Raw genomic sequence first — 22,511 nt, forward strand, 5'->3', positions numbered from 1 at the left:
TTTTTTTTTTAAGTATGAGGCTTTTCACTACCAAAAAAGTGTGGGACTATAATGGAGACCAATCAAAAACCAACCATTGAAGTTCTGCATCGCTCTTTTTCTTGGGAGTGTCTCTCATCTATGTGATGTCTATGTGACGAAAACCGAGCCCACTTTAGAGACCCATAGAGTCTCTCCCATTGGAAATAGTGTGAAGGTTGAATAAATATTTATTTTATAGATTTTTAAGCACAAACGCGTTTAGTGAATCATTTTAAAAGCCATGGTTTAGTTGACTTTTCCAATTGGAAACATAATTTTCTTCCTAGGCTAATAGATGCTCACAAAAATTGCTTCAACTTATTCACTATTTTAAGTATTAATTTTAATTTCAACATTTTTAAAATTACTTGCCAAACTTATTCCGAGATAAACACTTATAATAACAATTTTACATTATTGATTCCTGCTTGTCCCCATACTTGTGGCCCATCAAAAATCACAAATACTTGAATTCACGAACGATTAGTTAGAATTTTTGTATATATGCCCATGAACTTTACTAGACAAAAAGAAAGTTACATATGAAAAGCTCCTATCTCATGAGCCAATTGAGCTATGTTCACCTAATTTTCTCCCAGAGGTTACTATTACAAGACGTCCTTGGCTTATGACTATCCCGTAATCGTTTCCTGCTTGATTATCAACTTAAAACTAACCATAAAATCTTTATAGTGGTTTTGGAACTCCTACACAGTAGATAAATTCAATCCATATGGAACACAACTTGTTGACTATACTACCTTTTGACACAACATTAAATTTTGCATTCACTTATATAAAAGCTTGTGAGATAGGATTATTAGAAATATTATGAAAAAGGGGTGGAAACTCATCTTTGCTTAAAAGGCACCTTCAATTGTTGGTAGGCCCCAAAAGTTCATCAAGGGTCCACTAAGTAAGAGTAGTGTGAAGGCCATGTTAGCCCCTCAACCAACGGGATCAGTCTGTAAAAGAAGCTTCTGTTGAAGCATATAAATATGAGCAGAAAAGTATGTGCATTCCTTCTATTCCATGATGATACTCCTATACTAATCCTAATCCTACCTCGCAAAACCGGCCGATGAATCTAACTACGATCTCTCAACATGCAAAAATCTGTTCCCAGTACCGAGTAAGACTTTCATGCGTTTTTCCCCAAGGAGAAGAGCCTCGAATCCTCCTGCCAAAACCTGCTGCAAGGCTAAAGAATTTGCATCTTTAGGTATATACTATGGGGAGAACTTCCCGTCTTGGTTAGGAAAGTCTGCCTAGAAGAAGATGCTGATCTCTTTCTCGCTCATCTCGTAAACATGGTCCCTCGCATCAGTGAGAGCGCTCTGCAAGAGGATTACCAAAACCAGGGAGTGAGAAGTCTGGCGAGTGAAGGATTTGAATGAGAGACACTGTGCTGGCCGAAGGAAAAGGAGGAAACTCGGAACTAAGTTACCTGCCCGAATTTTGTGAACAAGTTGCTGGCAAGGTTCAAGGCCGAAACAGCCACGTCTTCATTAGTCTTGAGCGCTTGGGCGATTGCAAAAGCCCCGTCATCCTATACAAGAAGATTATCTCCATTACGAGAATTGTGGGATTTAGAGTGGATGAAAAGGATCGCAACAAAGCAAAACACATTCATATACCCGAATCTCATTAAATCCTAAATCAAGTGAGGTCAGGGCTTCATTAACCACTTTCAAGCTGCGAGCCAGGCAGACCGCACCCTGCAAAGTTCAAACACAAACTCCAAATAAGAAACGAAGTTCTGGCGAGGACAAAAGCAAGACCACAGAAATGAACCTCATCTCTCAGTCCATTCGCCCTCAAGTCTAAAACCGATATGGTAGTATTATACTTCAACATATCAGCAATGTACTCAGCACCCTTTGCTCCTATCTGCAATAAATTTGCAATAATATCATTGAACATAGAAATTCTCTTGCTACAGCAATGATTTTTGGCAGAAGTTTAAGCTGAGAACTTTTGAATTACCTGGCACCAACCGAGCTTAAGGGTCTTTACATTCCCATGAAACTTGAGAACTTCGGCCAAAGCCTTGGCCCCATCAGGTCCAATGGGATTGTAACCGAGCTCCAACTGCATATTCGAATTTTTTTAATCAGAAAATGCCAAATGAATATAGACCTAAGCTCAACTCTTTAACGATGTTAAAGGATTTACAGTTGTCACGACGTTGTTGTCTTTGAACACTGGGGCTAAGGCTGCAGCTCCACTTGCATGGATGTTATTTCCTCCCTGTAAAATGAAGTCAATTAGAACAGTCACTGGCCTTTGGTGATAGCTTTCATAAGGAAAACACTGTATTGAAAATATATCCTCTAAAATAGATTGGAGAATGGGATAACTCTTATCACCAGGTCTATCGTCGGTAGGGTACGATTTTCCTTCAGAGCAGCAGCAATCTGCTCAGCTCCCTGATTATTTGGAAACTAATTAGTACACTTCTTGAATAGAGAACAAAATAGATTATCCACATTTAAGAGCTCGATCCAGGACATTCCTTATAGATCAAGTTATGGCAAAAGGCATATGAACGTCTCAACTTTCATATCACCATCTTATGTAAGGTTGCTATTGCCAGGACAACCTTTTCATACTTAACATATACATCTGGAAGGAACATACACCGTAACCTTGGTGCAGAGAGCTTTTCTTTCAAATTGACAACCACCTCCACAAATTTTAGCTAGATTAATGTTCAATGTGACAAAATTTCCATTAAAAAATAATCGTTTTAAGCAAACTTCACCATATTTAGTAAGATAGCGGACTAAAATTTATGAGCAAACAATACAATCCATGAGCTCTTGCAGTTCTAAAAAGCAAAATAAACAAATGGAGTTACCGTATAAAATGTCCAGTACCTCATCGCCTATGTCATTCATGTAGAGATTCAACCATAACAAGCTCTTGCTTTTTTTGACATATTCAGCGACGTGAAATGCACCTTTTGAGGTAATTGAGTTGTTGCCGAGGTCTAATAAAGCAATTTTACCTGCAGCAATGAAAACAATGAGCATGACAGATCCAATTGTCACTCCAAAAAGATCAAATGAAAATTCATATGGTGATAACCAAGGTAACAAAGAGCCCACCTTTATGTGCAGATAAACCAGACACCAGAGCCCGGGCACCTTCATCTCCGATAGAATTACCATGTAGATGAAGTTCCTGAACCATCATTAACATTATTTCTCATGAATTAGGTATACAAGCAAAACTGCACATATCCAATCAATTTCAATAATACCTGTATCTGTATCTCTAAGAATGTCTGTAACATCAGGCAAACGCAATATTGGATATAATAACAGGGGACAAGATGACATACTTACCCTCAAAGACTTATTCCCCTCAAGACCTTTAGCCAAGGCATTAGCCCCCAGAGCTCCACCATAGTTATTGCTAACAAAAAAGGAAAGTTCAAGCCAAACTTATCATAAATGCTGCATTAATATTGCACGATAGGTCCAAATGGAAATATACATAGTTATGTTACACCCCCGTGTAACATCCAGCATTCGCAACTTAGGGTGGAAACATGAGTAGGGTGAAGACCAAGTCCATATATGGTATTAAATAACAGAAGAAAATACTATTACTCACTTCAGATGTAAATTCCGTATGGTATTGTTCTCAAGCAGTGCTCCAGCAAGACCTGTAAATCCCTAACTCCATTTACCAAACTAAAGTATAAGCAAAATGCATCTTGGAGTTTCCAAAGTTGATTTAAAATGGTCAACCTAATTAAACTAAGTTAGATGAAAAGCTTACAGAATAGTCAATCATATTGTTGTTAAGTTCAACAATGCGCAAGGTTGCATTCTTCTTTAACAACTCTCCAATTGCCTTAGCTCCCTGCAGAAAGAACAGCGATTAGATTTAACTGCTAGGAGGACCTGAGCTCTAAATATAACGTCAAGCTAGTAGAGGTTAAGATTTTTAAGAAAGCATACCTCATCCCCTACGTCAGTACTGTTTAACTGGAGTTTCTGAATACCACTATTGTTCACCAAAATATCACACAGGCACTGAAATAGAACAGATTGATATCAAAAGGTAAAGCATATTGGTACAACCATAAAAAAGCATGGATGTTGACATGGAAAATATGAAGAGTATATTTGAATAAGCAGTACAAAAAGAGAGAAATTGAAATTAATAAGAGCAAGTATAGATGCTGGTGGTGCTAAAGATCTGTTATGCCTGATAAAGGCCATGAAAAGAATTTTGTCTCACACCTGCAAGCACCCCGTGCTATTGAATGCATCATCTTGTCGACAGATATGATATACTAAACTAGGCACAAAGACATATTACTCGAGAACACACTTAACAAAATAGAACCCATTAGGAAGCAACAGCAGTGGGAACCTTCCACCAAACAATTATTGACCAAATTGAACAAGGCAGAGACTGACCTTCACTCCTTCATCCCCAATGGGGTTTCCGGAAAGATCAAGAGTCTTCAATACAATATTTGATTGAAGAAAGCCATCAAAAGCCTTTACTCCAGATGCGGTTATGTCATTTGCAGCAAAGCTTACTTCTTCTGCAGTCTGATACAAGGAATGGTAGCATCGAGAAGTTCATAAGCACATCACAAGAAGAAACACCTATATCGTACTTTTGAGCAACAATTAAGTCTGACAAGTATTTGGACTGTTAAAGCTAGAAAGTATTACAATGATGCCTTTTAATTCAATGAAGACTTTACCTGATTATAGCCTAAACTCTCAGCAAGAAAAAATAGCCCTTCATCTCCAAAGCCCCGACCTGCAAGGAAGAAAGAATTTTATAATGCAAAAGATAAAAGAATTGCTTTAACATTTCAAATGGATGACACTAAATCAATTTATACACAATGAGAATTGATGGAACAAAGTAAGAAAAGATCTTAAGGGTCACAACTCAATGAAATATAGTTTGTCAAATCTTGGAAAAAAAAAAGAATAAAAGGAAACTATTCAGAGATAGCATACGATCACTTAGTCAAGATGATCGATAAAAGAGAACAAAGAAAAGAAAAGGTTGATTTTTGGAAAAGTCATCTATCAACAAGGTTAAGTAACAGTTGACAGGATGAAACTATGAGCACCTATAATGCCACATGGTTTACTAGTAGCATCATCTCTAAGCAATAAACATTCATCAGTATACCTGACATGTCAACAACACTGAATGTCCTAAGTTCTTTGGCAAATTCATTAATCTTCTGCTTGGACTGTCTGTCAATCTTTGCATTGAGATTAGATAATAGATTTGATCCAGCGCCAATAGACCATTTCATTCCTTGTGCCGGTGATTTACTTTCTGCCGTTGAAGTTGTTGCTCGTTTTGGCATTAGAAGTTTCTCCACCAATTTCCATAAAACTGTCAGCTGAAAACATAAATTAGTACAGCAACTGAGACACTAGAAAACACATTTGACTAGCAAATAATGTGGCATCCCAGAATCCAAACAATAGAAGAGGCGGAATCAAATTAAGGCTTCAACCAAGCCACAAACTCTGACAAATAATAACATGAAATTTTGCACAGATTTATAGGAAAGACAAAAGCATGCTAAAGATGATGAAATGTCAAGATTCATGTGCCATTATAAATGCAATATTTGCCAGATAAAGATTAAAAGTAAGAAGACCTTGACAATAATTCGCATTGAACCATCACTATTTGCTTCTCTTTGCATTATTACCATCCTAAACAATGATCAAGGAGTGTTCTGCACATATTTGCACTGGAGCATAAGAACTCTAGATTGTCTGCTATCACTACCCCAGACTACTAATTAGCATCATCGAACATGATGCCCAGCAGGAACTACATTCGCACGCATAAGCTCAAATGGGCAACATTTCTTCAATGTAAACGTAAACTACAATCTCTCATAAGCTCAAATCTTCCACCTCACGGTCACTACTGTGAAGAGATACATTCAACATACACACGCAGCCCGGTACAAACGCCGACCACAATAATCGCAAGATAGCAGAAACGAACGATTCTCATACCGAATGTAGCAGCCACGAAAGCTGCAGCAGGGGCGACGGAGGAAGCAATCTGCTTCACAGAAGCAGCCGAGAGAGAGCTCTCGCTCTGAGACTCCTGATAAACTCTCCGCTTGCCGGCAACGCGCCTGGAGCCGCCACCCGACCCCGACGCCGCCACGACCACCAGGCGCCTGCATCTGAGGCGCCTCCTACTGCTCCGAAGCGATGCAGCGGCACTGCACAGCCCGAACTGGAGCGTAGAGTTGTAACGAGGGGCGGCTGCTGGCGTTATCTGAGCATTTGAAGGGGAGAATCAGTAACCATGAGGTTCTCCTAATGAAAAGGAACCGCACAGAGAAAGAGAGAGAGAGAGAGAGGGAGAGGAGTGAGCAGTCACCTTGGGATGAGAGTGCAGGGAGAGGGCGGAGGTGGAGTCCATGGGAGGAGTAGAGGAAGCTGAGCTTAGCTGTGCATAGGGTGCGTACGGACTTTATCCTGCGCCTACTTGATGGGTGTAGCAGTCGCGGAGAAGAGAGACGGAGGAGAAGGACGAAGGTTGGAGATAGAACGAAACGAACGGCGGTGTCAGAACCGGACAGGGAATACTTCGGTCTCCGGCCAGTCCAGCCAGACCGGAATCCTCCGGCTCTAGGTTTAAATCCGAGCCGGGAAGGCCGGTTCGTGATGGACAGAGATTGAGCGGTCGAAGGAAGACTAGCACCTCTTGGGCCACAATCGGCCCAATTTGCGTAGAGATGATTGTGGGCTTTGTAGGCCCAGTCAATAGCATCTTCGGGAATGCCACGTGATTTGGTATTACATAGGAATTTAATTCTTTTCAAAAAAATAAATAAATAGTGAAACAAACATAATACTATAATAGAGAAAAACAGAGTGTCGCACAGTAACACACTCTCATCTGACAATCAAGATATTACATTTTCAATTCTCGTGGTAGGATGATCCGTATCCCTTTATTAGTTATTAGGATATCTAGTTATTTACTGTATCAGTATCATGGATCTTCTTTATAATAAAAAAGAATACATAAGAAAATATTACAAAAATCACTCAACAAATCGATTGATCACCTTCATTTTGCCCTTGATCTGTCCGACAGTTGCACGACTTGTTTCGGCCCGTGCTCGTCACGTCTATCAGTCTGTAATCAATAGCCTTTACGGACTATGGCATTGTTGAAACGTTCCCTCAAATTTCGTCCCATCAAGTACCAATTCAAGCTTCATTCTTGGAACTAATCCCATAATGTTAGGGTAACCCTTTGATTTAGATATTCAAATTGTGAACTTCTGGTTCGGTGTTGAACTCGAGAGGTACGACACCGCGAACGAAGCCTGTATGGCGGCTCCAATAGGGAGCACATCCTCATCGATAGTATAGTAAGGGCTGTGCGCAGGATGTGTTGCTCCAATCCTCTCATTCTTCATTCCTAATAGTATCAAGGACCCCGGAACCTCATTTAAGTAGAAAGCGAAGTCCTCACTCCCGGTGAAGGTAGGAGCCAATGCGACGTTCTCTTCTCCGACTATCTCTCTTGAAACTTGATGGACGAGTTCGTAGGTCCTCGGGTCATTGACGGTCGGGGCAATTGTAGGGTGCTCTTCACCCGAGAAGTCGATCTCGGCTGTGCATCGGTGAACCACCGCCTGTGCTTTTATGACCTGTCCAATGAAGATTAATCAACCATGTATATTTTACCAACAAACTAAATTTTATGCTCGTTTCTCGCCTTCGAATGTAAAGACTCATGACATGTAATCGCCACTTAGTAACGATTAGTGAATAAAGTATAGAAGAAGATGATGCACTTCAAATTGCGCGGGATGAATCAGATTGTTACCTCTTCAATTCTTTCCCCAAGAGCATAGAAGCTCTTCTTGCTGAAAGCTCGGAAAGTACCGCATATCGTGGCCGTGTCCGGTATCACGTTGAATGCTGTGCCTCCTTGTATCATGGTGACCGAAACGACCTGAAAACATCAATAGATTGTAGATCGGGTGCAAGACAACGCTAAATTCCAAACATTTCCATTTCTCTCGTACTAAATGCGAGGTAAGTGCAGATATATTATACCTGAGGGTCGAGGGGGTCGACCTCCCTAGACACGATATTCTGCAAGCTGATGACAGAAGTTGAGGCTGCCACGATCGGGTCGATCGACTGCTGGGGCAAGGCGGCATGGCCCCCTCTACCTCGAATCGTGGCCTTGAAACCACCACACCCAGCTAGGAACTCTCCGGGGCGGGACGCGACCACACCTACCGGGTACGGGCTCACTATGTGCATTCCTAAGATCGCCTCAACATTCTCGAGGACACCTTCCCTGATCATGTGCTTGGCACCTTCTCCTATCTCCTCAGCCGGCTGGAATACAAGGACGACCGTTCCCTGTGAAACGTAACAAAATTCAATCGATACATTTAGTGGCATAGCGGATACATATATAACGTTAATCTCTGGGTTATATATGATTCACGATACAGGTTGGTATTTTACCTGCAACTGGTCCCGTCTTTCCTGAAGTATCTTGGCAGCGCCGAGGAGCATGGCAACGTGAGCGTCATGGCCGCACGCGTGCATCTTTCCTTCTACCTTGCTCTTGTGTTCCCACTCAACCATTTCCTGTAAATTAGGTAGTGTCATCATCATGTGCACAAGCATAATTCCTTTTCGAGAGAAAGATATTGCATTACATTAGAAGAAGGATAGACTCCGTCCCCCCCCCCCCCCCCCCCCCCCCCCGTGTGCAGATAGACTCAGTTTTTACTTTTTATTGCTAAATATGGCACGACTGAAAACAAAACTGGAAAGCGAGAAAATTCGATACGGTCCAGATATACTTGTTTTCCATCTTTACATAACCTCATCCCTTTTCGAAACAATCTCTTGATACCTTTGCACCGTCAAATCTACACCGAGTGTGTGAGTAAAATTACTATTGATTTGACGGTCCAAAGAAACGAAGGACCAAACATATGCAGTTGAACTGATATGAAAGTGAGAACATATACCCATTTTGGACGGTCCATTGGCCCCCAAACCCAAGAACCATCCAGCAAATGGAAGGTATCTTTCTTTCTTTTCTTTTGGGGTTATAAAAGAGATCTATGGCGTAGTACAAAAACAACGAAAACTAAATAAAGCAGTACTAAAATTCCATTAACAAGGATTATACTACGGATCTAATGGTTTTGAATAGGAGATTTGTGTCACAATATAGCAGATCCCATTCTTTAAAAAGGAATATGGGTAAAATTTGTTTCGGTAAAGAAAAACATACGTTTTTCACGTGTCGGATGTGTCGTGGTCTTTCATCATGTACTAAGATGCGATTTACAAGTTACGAACCTTCTCTCTGTAATTCCTTCTCTCTTTGTTTTTTTTTTTTTTTTTTTTTTGGTGCAATGGTTCATTTTCATTTCCACAAGAAAGGGAAGAGATATACTCATGGACGAAACACCCACCTGAATCGGCAAGGCATCCATGTCGGCCCTGAGGGCGACAAAGGGCGGAGAGCCGGACCCTACTCGAGCGACCACGCCAGTTCCCGCGACAGGCCATCGGTATGGAACTCCTAGACGGTCCAGCTCGCGCCTGATGAGCGAGCTCGTCTCGAACTCCTCGTAAGCGAGCTCGGGTTTCTCGTGAATCTCCCGCCTGATGCTTCTCATCCAGTTCACCGTGCTCGGCTCGTGGGCTGCCTCCCGGATTACGCTGTAATAACTTCGATCCGAACTGTCTCGAAGGGGAGGACTTCCCGAGCAATTAGAAGGACTTGTGTACAAGAGGAGGACGGACATGGCCAGTACGAGGATGATCCGCGGCCTTAATTCCATTGAGAAGCTTTTGCTGGTGGGTGTAATTATGTCAGAGAAACAGAGAGAGAGAGAGAGAGTTCTTTCTTTGAGAAGGTAAACCACCGAGAAGCATAAGCATTTATATCCGATGGACCGCACTGTTGAGAGGGGAGAGGAGAGAGAGTCGGCGTTCATTTGGAGTAGTGCATGCTTATCATGTGAAGCACGTGTGCTAAATCATGTGTGGAGCTCATAAAAATCTAAAAAGATCAAAACCACGACGTATACGCTACAAAATGGGGCGGACTTTACCAGTATCGGAATTTTTGACTTCACTAAAAAGATCAATCTGTACCGTTTTTTGAACAAGACCTATGTCAATGAATAATTAATAAGAATTGGTCCCCCGTCCATAGATCTGAAAAATAAAATCTAAAAGCTGAAGTGGATGATTTGTGTTGCGTTTGGTTTCATATTGGGATTTTAAAATCAGATTTTGATTTTGAAAAATAGTGGTATAAATGAGGCCCACCGTTTCACTTTGAATGAATTATTTTGTTTTGTTGTGAAAAAAAGTTGTATAAATAGGGTCAACTCTTTAACTTTGTATAAATTATTTTATTTTATTGTGAATAGAATTAAATTAAAATTATAATTTTAAAATTGTATCCACAAATCAAACAACCCATTTCTGATCAATCCAATTATGTTTGCGTAGTTGATTTTTCTGTTCGTTCCACCCATACTTTTCCAGTTCGTACGTCTTTCTTCCTCTAATTCTTAAGAGATTTTGGGTTTTTTTTTGTCTAGAAGACGGATTGTAATACCAAATCTTTTTACATAAATTCAAGAATTTTTTTTCTATTTTTTGACGTGGGATTGACTTTTATCACTAATTCGGACATAACTAATCAAATATGCATTTTGACTGCTTCAGAATTCCACTTGACGTGGTAAATTTTTAACTGGGATATAAATTCATTAATGATTTATTTTATATTTTCTGACTTGGAATTGACTTTTATCATTAATTCTCAATATGTTCCGATTATATATAATTTTGGAAAGGAATATATAAAGGAAATTACTGCAAATGATCATTATGTATTAAAAAATTTAAATTCTACGTATAGTAAAGTGCATTATAAAAATGACATTGATCAATTATGGCGGATTCTCATATACGAATCAGTCTCAGATGGAACTTTATTATAATGTATACATCAATGATTAAATTATATAATAGCGAACAACATGGGGTCATACTCTTGTTTTTTTTTTGTCCTTTTGCGCATTCTACTAATTGGAAGTTTAATGAGTCTCAATTAATCTAGTTTGACCCGAGTCATATTATTAAAGGGTAAAATTTCCCTAACATAAATTTTCTTCATTCATAAAATTCAAACCCGATATATTGTTTAAAAAAAATAAATGTTGAACCACTTGAACTAATCTACGTTGGTAGAACGTGCTATTATCAATGGGTTTGGTGTGTGTTCAGCGTCTTTCCCAAGTTGGGATCTTATCTGTTCAGTTGGGAATTCATTGAAAATTTGAAACCATAGTTGTTTATATTGTCCACAAGAATTTGCACAAGGTGGGGGCGTCGCATGACATGACGTGAGTCCGCGGGTCACAGCTAAGATTATTCAAAGTACAGGAGTTGAGCATGACATCAATTGGTTCCACACCCAAATAATGGAGTCAATTTAAAACGTGTCAAAAAAATAAACTAATAAAATAAATCATGTCTCAATAAATCTAAAAGTTAAGGTTGACCAAGAAGCTTCAACAATTTTTCTCTCGTCCCGTTACTTCCACAGTTTAGGCACTGACGATGATCAAGGGGGATAGGCCCATAGATAGGGCCAAGCCCTTGATCTTTCTGATCCAAGAGACTGACCCATTCATGGTGTTCGATGTCCAAACCGAGCACGGTGCAAATCAACCACCAGCATTACTGGCCTATGCCCGAGCGGGGCGGATACTCGAGGGTCGACACCCATAACCCTCTAAGGGACGACTTTTGTCCCGCATTCCAATTGACTACACGACCTTGAGAAATTCCTTTCATTAGACTACACTTTGTAATCATTGAACAACGCTGCAGAGGATCGGACTGGTGTTGTATTCCTTGTACATACGTACTCTTGTAAGTATGGATGTACTCATGCTTATATGTGGCATTGATTCAAGATGCTTTGGTACACATGCACATCTATAATCTATAATCTATAATCATAATGTAAAAGGAGAATTTGTACATTGATTGAGCTATAAATGTACCAATATAAATAACTGATTTTATTTTTTATTTTTTGTAAAATGTTAATCAATTCTAATTTTGTTTTCTAGAAAATAATTCATATAAAAATATTGAAACATTTTACACTAAATAACCATAAGTTTTAGTGATAGAAATTTACTCTTTGTAATATTTTAAAGAGATGTTTTACATCAATAATGTAATAATGCAGAAATTTGTATATATTACTCTTTATTTAATTTTGTCTTTGTCATTATGAAAAATCTAAAACATTAATTGTTTTTCAATAGGAAATTTACTTATGATGGTTGATTGAATATTGACAGTAATTTCCATTATAATTTTGGTTGAGTGAATATTGGCAGTAATTTCCATTATAATTTTGATAGGTATCTCTAAATTTCTAGAAATTACATATCTATATATATTGTTTTATTGTAATAACTGATTTAGTTATGTAGAACAAACATGTCTGGTTTTCAATTGAAAATATTATGTATTTTTCAAAGAAATTACTTGGTAAAAGAACTAAAAGTAATAATTTTATAGTATGCTTTTCATATGTTAATTTTACGCCATATAATTTATATTTTTTATTATAGTCGCTAGAATGTTAATTTATCAAAAAAGCAACCGCTTCACTTATAAAGATCATCTTTTAAAAATGTAACATCTATATATATATGTGTGTGTGCGCGCGCGAAAATATAACTCAATTTTCACGTCGCCACATCATTAAAAACAAAAAAAAATGGAGCTCTCTCACGTTGCCACGTCATCGATTTGCATTAAGAAAATTATTATTTTCTTACAAATGAAGAAAATATTCTCATATAGATTGCTTTTAAATTTGATTAATTAATTATGTAATAATAGAATATATATAAATTATATTAGCTCAACGAAATATATACAAGGAAACAAAATATGTAATAGAATATATATTGTATATTCATCGGCCAATAGATAGATTATTTACAATATAATGTAGTCTTACAAGGGCATCACAATAATTTATGATATAAATTATATAGTCTATATTTATTATTGCGATATTTTAAATATTATATTTTCTTTTATTAAATTTAGGCATCTCTCTTTAATTGACTATAAATATGTGTTTTATACTACTCAAGTTCTTCGACACAGTAACAAACAATAGTTTCTCAAATGAATGTCGTTTTTCCTCTCTTTTTTTCTCTCCACTCCTTTTTTTTTAATAAATTGTCACATGCAAATTTTCTTCTTATGATTGAAACTCCCCAAGTCTCGATCCCAATTCAAGTGCAAGGGATTTAATGGACCCTATAAATTTAATAAACGGTAGGTTCTCGAATGAATGTCGTTTCTCCTTTTTTTGTGATGAATTGTTACACTAGAATTTTCTCCACTATGTTTGATAAGAATAAATGGTAGGTTCTCCAATAAAGGTAATTTCTTTCTCTTTTTTTTTTTGATGAATTTCACATGCAAATTTTCTCCACTTTGTTCGAAGCTCCCCAAGTCGCGCTCCAAATTCAAATGGTGAGAATCGATGGACTCTATAGATGCTACCCTACAATGAGGTAACATCTTACCTACATATAATAATTTATACAAGGGATGATCCAATTATATATATATATATATATATATATTTCTTAGGAGTTTTGGTCAACAACTTTAATTTTCATTAGGATTTTTGCTACAATATCGATAACTGTATCACATGGAGAAAATATAGTGTGAACAGTTACATTTTATTATTTTGTCCAAAATAATTATTTTTATAGAATTATTGTATTTTAATTTATTAAGAATCCAAAAATTTCTTATTTTAATATTTAATTGCCTCACAAATAATTTTCTGATAATAATGAGATGCTACATAAATAACTTGAATATTGATGTTTGATATTTTAAATTGATGATTATTTTATCTTATTGGATATTGTATAGTTTTGGAAAATTTGATTTTGCACTAGACATCACATCCAAGAAATCGAGATTTGATACGTATGAAGTTAAATATATATACAATTATGAATATACACTATCCATTAAATAGTGAATACAATCAGATATTATTTCAAGTTATAAAATTTTATGAATAGGTCTTATTTTCCTAATTTAATTTCTTAAATTCTATTTCTTCTTTTTTTCCAATTGAAATATATACTTTCCAATTGTTTTATGTGATTCAAACCCAAACCATACAAGGTCATAGATGGGCAATCAGTTTATAATAAACTTATTTATTATCGCTTTAACAGAAGAAAAATAATATTCTCCAAAACAAACTAAATTATGACAGTATAATATGATTACTATCAATATAATATTATAACATAGTCATTTCAATTTAGAAAATTAGAAACATTTCTCGTTCAACGGGTGAGTTTTTATCTAATTTTATTAAAATTTGAACATATAAATATATTTTAAAAAATTCGTGCATCGTACGGGTAATAGGCTAGTACAGTGTATCCTCCAAATTAGTTGGTTTTCTCTAGAAAGTGGTACTTTTATAAATTCCCTGACAACTAATGTTAGATAAATGAGAAATTTTTTATCATAACATCTTAATCGATCTTTATCATCAGAATTGCGCATATTTCACCAGTGTAACAGAATAATAATATATTTCTTTCTTTATCCTCCAACTGGACAAATAATATATCATCAACTAGCAATAATATATAATCAGAATCGCGCATATTTCACTAGTGTAACAGAACAATAATATACTACTTTCTTTCTCCCTCCAACTGACCAGGAGTTTTTTAACTGATGGGGCAAACCTCAGCCTCACAACTGTCGGACAGTAGTAATCATAAGACGAATTGGAAAACAAACATCAACCTCAATCCCTCCAAATTGTTTTGCTTTTCCCTCCCATCTAACCAAAAACAAACTCCCCCCTCTCTCTCTCTCTAATAGCCTTCCACCATTTTAGGAAACTCCCACTCTCTCTCTCTCTACCCAAAATAGATAGAGTGTGTCTCCTGCAATTCCTCTCTTCCACAATGCCATCCAATGGCACCAACTACTTCATTTAATCCCATACATAGTTAGCCTCCTCTCACCTCTTCCAGCCTCCCCAATCCTAATAATCAGATTGTCTCCCTCCATTACCAATATAATTATAAATCTCCCATTCTTCTCTCTCCTTCCTTTTCTCTCTCGAAGAGACAAAAACAAAGAAGAAGAAGCCATAATATTCAAAAATTATGGCTCCCGTCTTCCTCTTCTTCCTCCTCCTCCCTTACCTCTCCTCCTGCGCCTCTGCCCATGGTGCGCATGCCTCGAAGGGGCCTAAATTGACTCTTGACTACTATGCCAGGTCGTGCCCCCGCTTCCATGACATCATTCGGAATGTGATCGTGGACAAGCAGCTCACCTCCTCCACCACCGCCGCCGCCACCCTCCGCCTCTTCTTCCACGACTGCATGGTCGATGGGTGTGACGCGTCCGTCCTCATCACTTCCAATGCGTTCAACCAGGCCGAGCGCGATTCCGACCTCAACCTCTCCCTCCCCGGGGACGGATTCGACGTCGTCATCAGGGCAAAGACCGCTTTGGAGCTCGAGTGCCCTGGGATTGTGTCGTGCTCCGACATCCTGGCTGTCGCCACGAGGGATCTTGTATCAATGGTGGGCGGGCCATTCTACAATGTTTCACTGGGCCGGAAGGATGGGCTGACATCCAAGGCTGCCACCGTGAGATCCCACCTGGCCGAGCCAACCTTCCCATTGGACAAGATCATATCGATGTTCAACTCGAAGGGGTTCAACATCGAGGAAATGGTTGCCCTCTCCGGGGCCCACACCATCGGGTTCTCTCACTGCAAGGAGTTCAGTGGCCGCCTCTTCAACTACAGCAAAAGCAACCCGACCGACCCGACGATCCACCCTAAGTACGCCGAGGGACTCAAGAAGCTGTGCGCCAACTACACCAAGGACCCCACTATGTCCGCCTTCAACGACGTCATGACCCCGAACAAGTTCGACAACATGTACTACCTGAACCTCCAGAGGGGGCTAGGGCTCCTTGCCTCGGACCAGGCCATGGCTTCGGACAAGAGGACGAGGCCGATTGTGGACCACTTTGCCGCCAATCAGACGGCCTTCTTCGATGTATTCGCAAAGGCGATGGAGAAAGCCAGTGAGTTCCAGGTCAAGACTGGGAATGAAGGTGAGGTCCGCCGTCGGTGCGACGCCTTCAACAGCATCAAGACATGAAGGCCAGGAATTTCGAGAGAGCCGAAACCAAAGAGTACCAAGAAGAGGGAAGCAAGCAAGCAAGTAAAGAAAAAGGTGTAGAGAAAGTATACGTATGTATCTTTCTCGCACAGGAGAAAAAGCAAAAATGAATCGAGCGCCACGCAAAATAGAAAACAAAATGGTGTATTCTTATGAGAAATAATGGGTGATTAAATTTGTTTTATATTTGTTTCCAATTTTTCCCCCGAAGATTTGTTAGATAATTAATTCCATTGCCCCATAATCAATTGTATCTCTTTTCTTTTTTTCTTTTTTCTTTTTTCCCTTTTTCGTTTGGGGTTCAAACATTTCAATATTTTCATTTAGCTGTGAAGATACGAATATTAGTTTACGCATTTTCAAGTATGTATAATTGCTATGCTAACGGCCCTTCTTTTGAGTTGGTTTCATATTTGATTGATCGCTCACTCATTTTAAAACAAAACAACTGTTTATCGAAACGTATCTGCTGCTAGCAGAGAGGAATTGGTTTGAGCTGTTCGGAGAAAGAACACTTTTTTTTGGTCGAGCAAATGATCGTATTATTCGTAGCCTCTATAAACGCCCGTATAGAATCCGGCTGATAACTCATTAGGCACGAAAGCACATGATGCATTCATCTAAAAATCTAGAGACGACTTGAAGCTCCTGAAATTATGATTCTCACCAGAAGAGAATAAGGAAGCAGCACCATGAATGAATAACTGCAAATTTCATTGTAAATCTGCTGATAATAAATATCAAGACGAACAAATTAACAGAATGAACGTAGAGAGGAAACAAAAAGAAAAAAGAAGACTTCCTTTTTACAATAACAATGAGTGGTTGTCACTTCTTAAATATACTAAAGCTAATGAAACATCCTTCTGATAGCCGGACGACTTCACCGGCAGAAGCATCTTATCTTCTCCCACCCCGACTTCGATTATCCACAGGTGCCAAGTTCAGTTGAACAAAAACTTCAACAACAGGGTGATCCGAATATAGCTAGCCAGCTCATTCCCAAATTCTCTCGAAACATTCGAGTGGTAACTCTTACTTTACTGGCACGGCTTCCTCTTATCGACCTTCAAATGGAGGTTGTACCATTTCTTCTTCCTAGGCCTGTCCCTTGTCGAATTTCTCCTCTCTCTCGTCTGAGCATCTTCCTTGGATTCCTTGGGGGAAGTCTTGCTCTTGTTTTTACTGATGCTCCTCTTCAATGGCGGACAGGAAGTGTACGAGGCATGAATCTCGTTCCTCTGCTTTAGTAGCTCATCAATCTGCCAAAAAAAAAACATCAAACAGAACTTAAGCAATCGTTGAAGAGATAACCATTGAAATAGGGACAGTGAGTTCAGACGGTTTCTCTTGGTGAAAACTGACCGCTTGCATTTCTTGTGCATATCTACTTGTCATGTCTGTGAACTGTGCTAGCACCTGAAGAAGTGAACCAAAGATGTCAGAGATAGCAAATAACCAGAGAAAAGCATCGATTATGTGACATATTGAGTCACACCTCTCTATATTCACTCTCGAACTTTGACAACTCTGCCCTTTTTGTAAGAATCTGAGCCTCCACAGCTCTGAGATGATCCTTTTCTTCAGTAAAAGGTGCAGCACAGAGGGCTTCAATTGTGTAGCTTGCACTTTTAAAGAAATTATCACCTAAAAGTTTGACAACAAAACGGGCCTCCCATCAAATGCATAATCAATAGAGATAGTATGCCCCAGTCATAATTTAGTGTCAGACCATAGACAGCAAACACATGCATCCCAGGCTTCAATTCGGTTATTTCGCATTGCTGGAACCCATCCAATTTCTTGAAGAAGGCAGCATCAGGATCCTTTGCAGCAGACAACTGCGTACATTTAAGACAGAGATTGTTAGCAACGAGGAATATCCAACTACTAAATGATATATTGAGGAAGGTATATAATCAGTCACCAGCTCACCGAGTTGGCTGTTTGATCTAACCGATAAACAGGAAATCCAAGAAAGAACATTCCTGCTGATGTAACCTTGCCGGTTTTTGTGCTGTCCTCCTACACAGAGACAAACTGTTGCGGATTACCAAATAAATAAGAAACAGCAGACAACTGCTCCTAAGTTATCGTGGATAGCAAGACAAGAAATCCATGTCTAACAATTTAGAAAAGTAAACTGTCCATGAGGAAATGGCAACTTTAAAGTTCTCTAGCATGCTGTCAATACCAAGGGCAATCCAGATAAAGGTAATAACGACATAATGCTAAATGATTGTACCTGCAATGCAAGGTTTAATCCACCATTGTCTTCCTGATCAAAATACAATAACTGCAGAAAGCTAACTAGTAAGTAATGCAGTACATGATAATCCTCTTTTAAAGAGCAGAAAACTGAATTTGTATCTGGAATTATATAGCGAAAAAAAATTGGAACTTAAAAGTAAACAATGATAATGTACATGCACAAAAAAAAAAGACCACCATCAGCAATTTTTTATTTTATTTTATTATTATGTTTTTTATGTGTGAAACTACTCATAAAAGTGACAGCATGTGCCTTTTGTTTGATAAAACCAACAATTCAGATCCTCACTCAGATGCTCGAGCTACTCTTGCAATCACAAACAAACTTGTACAAATTCTAAAAGGTCAACTCATAAAGCATTACAACTTTGTTCGTATTTTTATTCTGAATCCAAGCCCAAGATCATAACGTCAGAAAAGCATATGCAACATAAAGAAGCACATAACACCTAACCCACTTACCTTGACATCAAAGTTCTACCTAACATCAAACCTAAATGAGACACCTCCTTGCATCTGTCTAAAGATTTTGTCCTTAAGCATCTGGTATTATCTCTACTACTCATAACAGGACTCTGAAACCTGGAGCTAAAAGTCCTCTAAACTAAAAAGTAACAGAGCTTATGGCTTGTTGAGATGACAGACGAAAATTTTAATTATAAATTCTTTTACTAGAACTCTCCTCATAGAAGCAACGGAGAAGAGATTAACAAGTGGAGTATAAGATGACTATCATTCCTTGAGCACAATAAGCGCTTGAAGAAGAATAGAGTTTGATTTAAGTGAACCTTGAATTTGCTTTTCTCGGCAGAGTGCACTCGGCACACAAAGCCAGCCCGTGCTTCCTCCTCTGTTATTGTGACAGAATAGAAGTGAGCACATTGCTTTTCAACCTGTTTGAAAGGGGAAAAAGGATTTAATAGCACAACATAATCAACAAAGTCAAACAAAAATATAAGCGACTACCTTTTTGGAGACGGGTTGTCCAATTGGAAGTGGGCGAACCGTGACTACCCCATTGAGTGCCTCCTCTAGGACTGTTGCAGATACAGTGGTCTTAATAGGTACTCCAAGTTTACTGGAATTTGGGAAGTACAAGGAAAAATGACGAACATGTATTAGAAGGCATATGGCTCAATAGGAGCATCTCTCACACTAATTCTCAAAGGAATGAAAGCGGGCATCAAACTTAGTCAGGTTTTACCTAAAAAGTGCTGCAAACATCGTATTTACTGCACCCAGACTTGAAAGATCTAACTCTAGTTCCTGGCTTTCGGCTTCAACGGCCTAGGCACCAAATGACAACATCCCAAGCAAAATATCACTAAAAAATAAGGAAGAACAGAATGGAGAGTACCAATTGACTGGGTGCTGAACCAAGGGAAGAATAGGGGCTAATTCATCGTGCTACTACCAGCTAGTTGATCTCACCTCAAAACCAGCGGTGTCATATTGGCGTCGCTTGTCTGGATCAGACAAGATGTTATAGGAAAAAGTGACTTCCTTGAACATGTCCGCAGCTTTGGGATCATTTGCATTCTTGTCAGGATGGTACCTGAAGAATTACAAATTTTCAGCATTTACATCTGTAGGGTGTGTTTGTGAGGAGGGAGAAGGGGAGAGAGGAAGAGAAATGAAGGGTTTTGTATGGAAATTTCCATATAAATCCCTCCATATCCCTCCAAATCCCTTCCTCCCAAACATAGCCTACGTCACTGCCACGGAAAACATGTATGATACAAGCAAATATAACAACGAAACAGACAACAAAAATCACCAAAGCCAGTCTATTGAGCTTCAGTATCCCAGAGAACTCAGCAAGATCGGCTATCTTAGTCTTCTTTCAACATCACTAAGCAGTACGCACTGTGGGGATTGTTCCACTCATAAGTTACTATCTTAACAACTAATCAAACGAAAAAATTCAAACGGGCAAATCAGTCCATTTCACCGAATGTAAAATTCAAATTGCATAAAAATTGGCTTTAGCATCTAAACGGAAGCGGAAATTTTTGGCATTTAAAATATTTTACCGATGATAATGACGAAACTGGTCAATCAATAACGAGAAGCTGGGATTGCGTGAATTCGATACTCGCCAAATCAGTAGCACAACAATTCAAACAGCAAAAGGCACTAAAAAATCAATCACTCCCGACGTTGAAAGACTGAGAAACAGGAGCAGATTGAGAATGGCCTACTTGAGAGCCATCTTCCTGTAAGCACTCTTGATTTCCTGATCGGTGGAGTTCCTGGAGACGCCAAGGACCTCGTAAGGATCCCGCCGGAGCTGCTGCGCGGCATCCTGCTTCTCCGATTTCGATCTGCGAGCTGGCATTGTGGCAGATTAACCCCTAGTCACCTCACCTCCGATAAACCCTAACCTCGGGGGATCCAGAATTCACATGACTGACCGACCGACCGACCGCCCTCCCGCTGATTGTACACACTAAAATCCCACTCGCGACCAGCTCGAGGTGAAGGGTAAATCTCTGGCAGAGGGGGACCGGGAAACCCTAGGAGAGGAGAGAGAGGGAGAGCATGGGACCTCTCTCCAAGTTGGAGCCTTGCGGAACACCGAGACCAAGGCCGGGAGAGAGAGAGAGAGAGAGAAGAAGAAGACAGAAAGCGAGCGAGATATTGGAGGGGAAACTTTCTTTTTTTTTTTTGGATTTCCAAAAATAAAAAATTGGTTTTTTGAATTTTCTTTTTTTTTTTAATGTTTTCTAATTGTTCTTTCTTCTTCTTGATATTCTTACGGTTCGGTAAGATGCGAGCTGTTACTGTTTACTATGGCCTTCATGAAGTCAGGTGGCCAAATCGCAAGTTCGAATTGGCTGTCCAGGAGTTCTTGAGAACTGTGCTCGACTCGAATGAGTAGTGATAAGCTAGATTTTTTCATGTGTAAATCCCGGTATTCAAAAGTCTAATTGGACTCCTACTAATTTAATCAAGTCGGATCGGCCAACTAAAGAATAAAACGCTCTCCTACCATGAATTTTTTACATTTATAATGAGTCAAATTCGAAACCTTATTTAAGCGGAACAAATGCCAAACTGCTTGAATGAACTCAGTAGCGGTAAGCTAGATTTGTCTCTACCAACACACCGTAAACGGTCGCTCCTTATTACGATTGTAGTATAAGATTCCATACTTATTAATAAAAACTTTTTCTTCCTAAAAAGCAAGAGAAATACTATGTTACTATGTCCTGTTTTATTTTTTGGGGAAACATTCTGAACTGAACATCTATGTCGAGAATATCCTAAAAATAAATGATAATATTAATATTATGTCTCTTTTAGCTTAATAATTTACGCGGTGTAAGTAATTACTAGCTTTCATCTGACACGGAACACATGTCATTAGTAGGATCCAACCATGGAAGTACATGATATAATTGAGAATTATGTACAATTAGAGGACGATCAGCGGCTACCATATATTGCAATTGGGAGAATTTTATTTGACTTAGTTCGAATATGAATTAATTGTGACCTAATCGGATTTTCATATATTAAGTAGTGCACATCGAAAAATATTTATTTAATATGCATGATTATAACTTTTAACGAATACAATTCAATTTAGAAATAGAAGAGACTATTTTACGGTCTAAGGAAGGACATCACAATTGCATTAATGGACCACAAAATTTTTAACAAAGATAACGTTCTTTGGCTGGCTGGCTACTTAGCATCAAATAGGGCAAGAAATCAGAAAAGGAACTATAACATAATTAATGCTAATATATAAGTACGGGTGTGAAGATTAAATATGTTTTTTTTTGTGAAAAGAGTATTGGTGCAGTGGTAGAAGGCATTGTTGGAAATTAAAAGATCACGGGTTCGGTTCTTATCAATAGGACTTATATATCCCTTTATT

At 38.7% G+C, this 22,511-nt stretch overlaps 4 protein-coding genes across 5 annotated transcripts; 1 reads left to right on the top strand and 3 right to left on the bottom strand.

Moving 5' to 3' along the window:
* Positions 1-853: 853 nt before the first annotated feature.
* Positions 854-6,734, bottom strand: LOC116199827 (NLR family CARD domain-containing protein 3). 2 transcript variants are annotated; one of them, XM_031530370.1, is made up of 18 exons: positions 6,427-6,734; positions 6,051-6,321; positions 5,197-5,409; positions 4,754-4,812; positions 4,458-4,595; positions 3,993-4,067; positions 3,811-3,894; positions 3,643-3,704; positions 3,372-3,441; positions 3,132-3,207; positions 2,901-3,031; positions 2,391-2,450; positions 2,197-2,271; positions 2,008-2,112; positions 1,816-1,911; positions 1,659-1,739; positions 1,469-1,570; positions 854-1,358 (listed from the first exon to the last, which is right to left on the bottom strand). In XM_031530370.1, exons 1-18 carry the CDS (start codon positions 6,466-6,468, stop codon positions 1,290-1,292), a joined length of 1,809 nt encoding a protein of 602 aa, XP_031386230.1. In that variant the 5' UTR covers positions 6,469-6,734; the 3' UTR covers positions 854-1,289. The 2 variants fall into 2 exon arrangements, with proteins under 2 accessions (XP_031386230.1, XP_031386231.1); XM_031530371.1 differs by having other exon boundaries at positions 5,197-5,416.
* Positions 6,735-6,924: 190 nt separating this feature from the next.
* On the bottom strand, positions 6,925-9,961 carry LOC116199852 (IAA-amino acid hydrolase ILR1-like 1). Its single transcript, XM_031530408.1, has 5 exons — positions 9,515-9,961; positions 8,547-8,672; positions 8,124-8,438; positions 7,891-8,019; positions 6,925-7,711 (listed from the first exon to the last, which is right to left on the bottom strand). The coding sequence occupies exons 1-5, from the start codon at positions 9,884-9,886 to the stop codon at positions 7,325-7,327; spliced, it is 1,329 nt and encodes a 442-aa protein (XP_031386268.1). The 5' UTR covers positions 9,887-9,961; the 3' UTR covers positions 6,925-7,324.
* A 5,084-nt stretch (positions 9,962-15,045) lies between these two features.
* Positions 15,046-16,546, top strand: LOC116199891 (peroxidase 31-like). The gene has a single exon (XM_031530472.1). It carries the CDS (start codon positions 15,323-15,325, stop codon positions 16,331-16,333), a length of 1,011 nt encoding a protein of 336 aa, XP_031386332.1. The 5' UTR covers positions 15,046-15,322; the 3' UTR covers positions 16,334-16,546.
* Positions 16,547-17,047: 501 nt separating this feature from the next.
* LOC116199868 (chaperone protein dnaJ 16-like) lies at positions 17,048-21,236 on the bottom strand. Its single transcript, XM_031530436.1, has 11 exons — positions 20,827-21,236; positions 20,057-20,180; positions 19,830-19,912; positions 19,592-19,703; positions 19,414-19,518; positions 18,600-18,650; positions 18,290-18,379; positions 18,087-18,195; positions 17,853-18,001; positions 17,720-17,773; positions 17,048-17,616 (listed from the first exon to the last, which is right to left on the bottom strand). Exons 1-11 carry the CDS (start codon positions 20,961-20,963, stop codon positions 17,395-17,397), a joined length of 1,236 nt encoding a protein of 411 aa, XP_031386296.1. The 5' UTR covers positions 20,964-21,236; the 3' UTR covers positions 17,048-17,394.
* Positions 21,237-22,511: the final 1,275 nt, after the last annotated feature.

The sequence above is a fragment of the Punica granatum genome, chromosome 3, assembly GCF_007655135.1.
Source record: "Punica granatum isolate Tunisia-2019 chromosome 3, ASM765513v2, whole genome shotgun sequence".
Taxonomy (NCBI): domain Eukaryota; kingdom Viridiplantae; phylum Streptophyta; class Magnoliopsida; order Myrtales; family Lythraceae; genus Punica; species Punica granatum.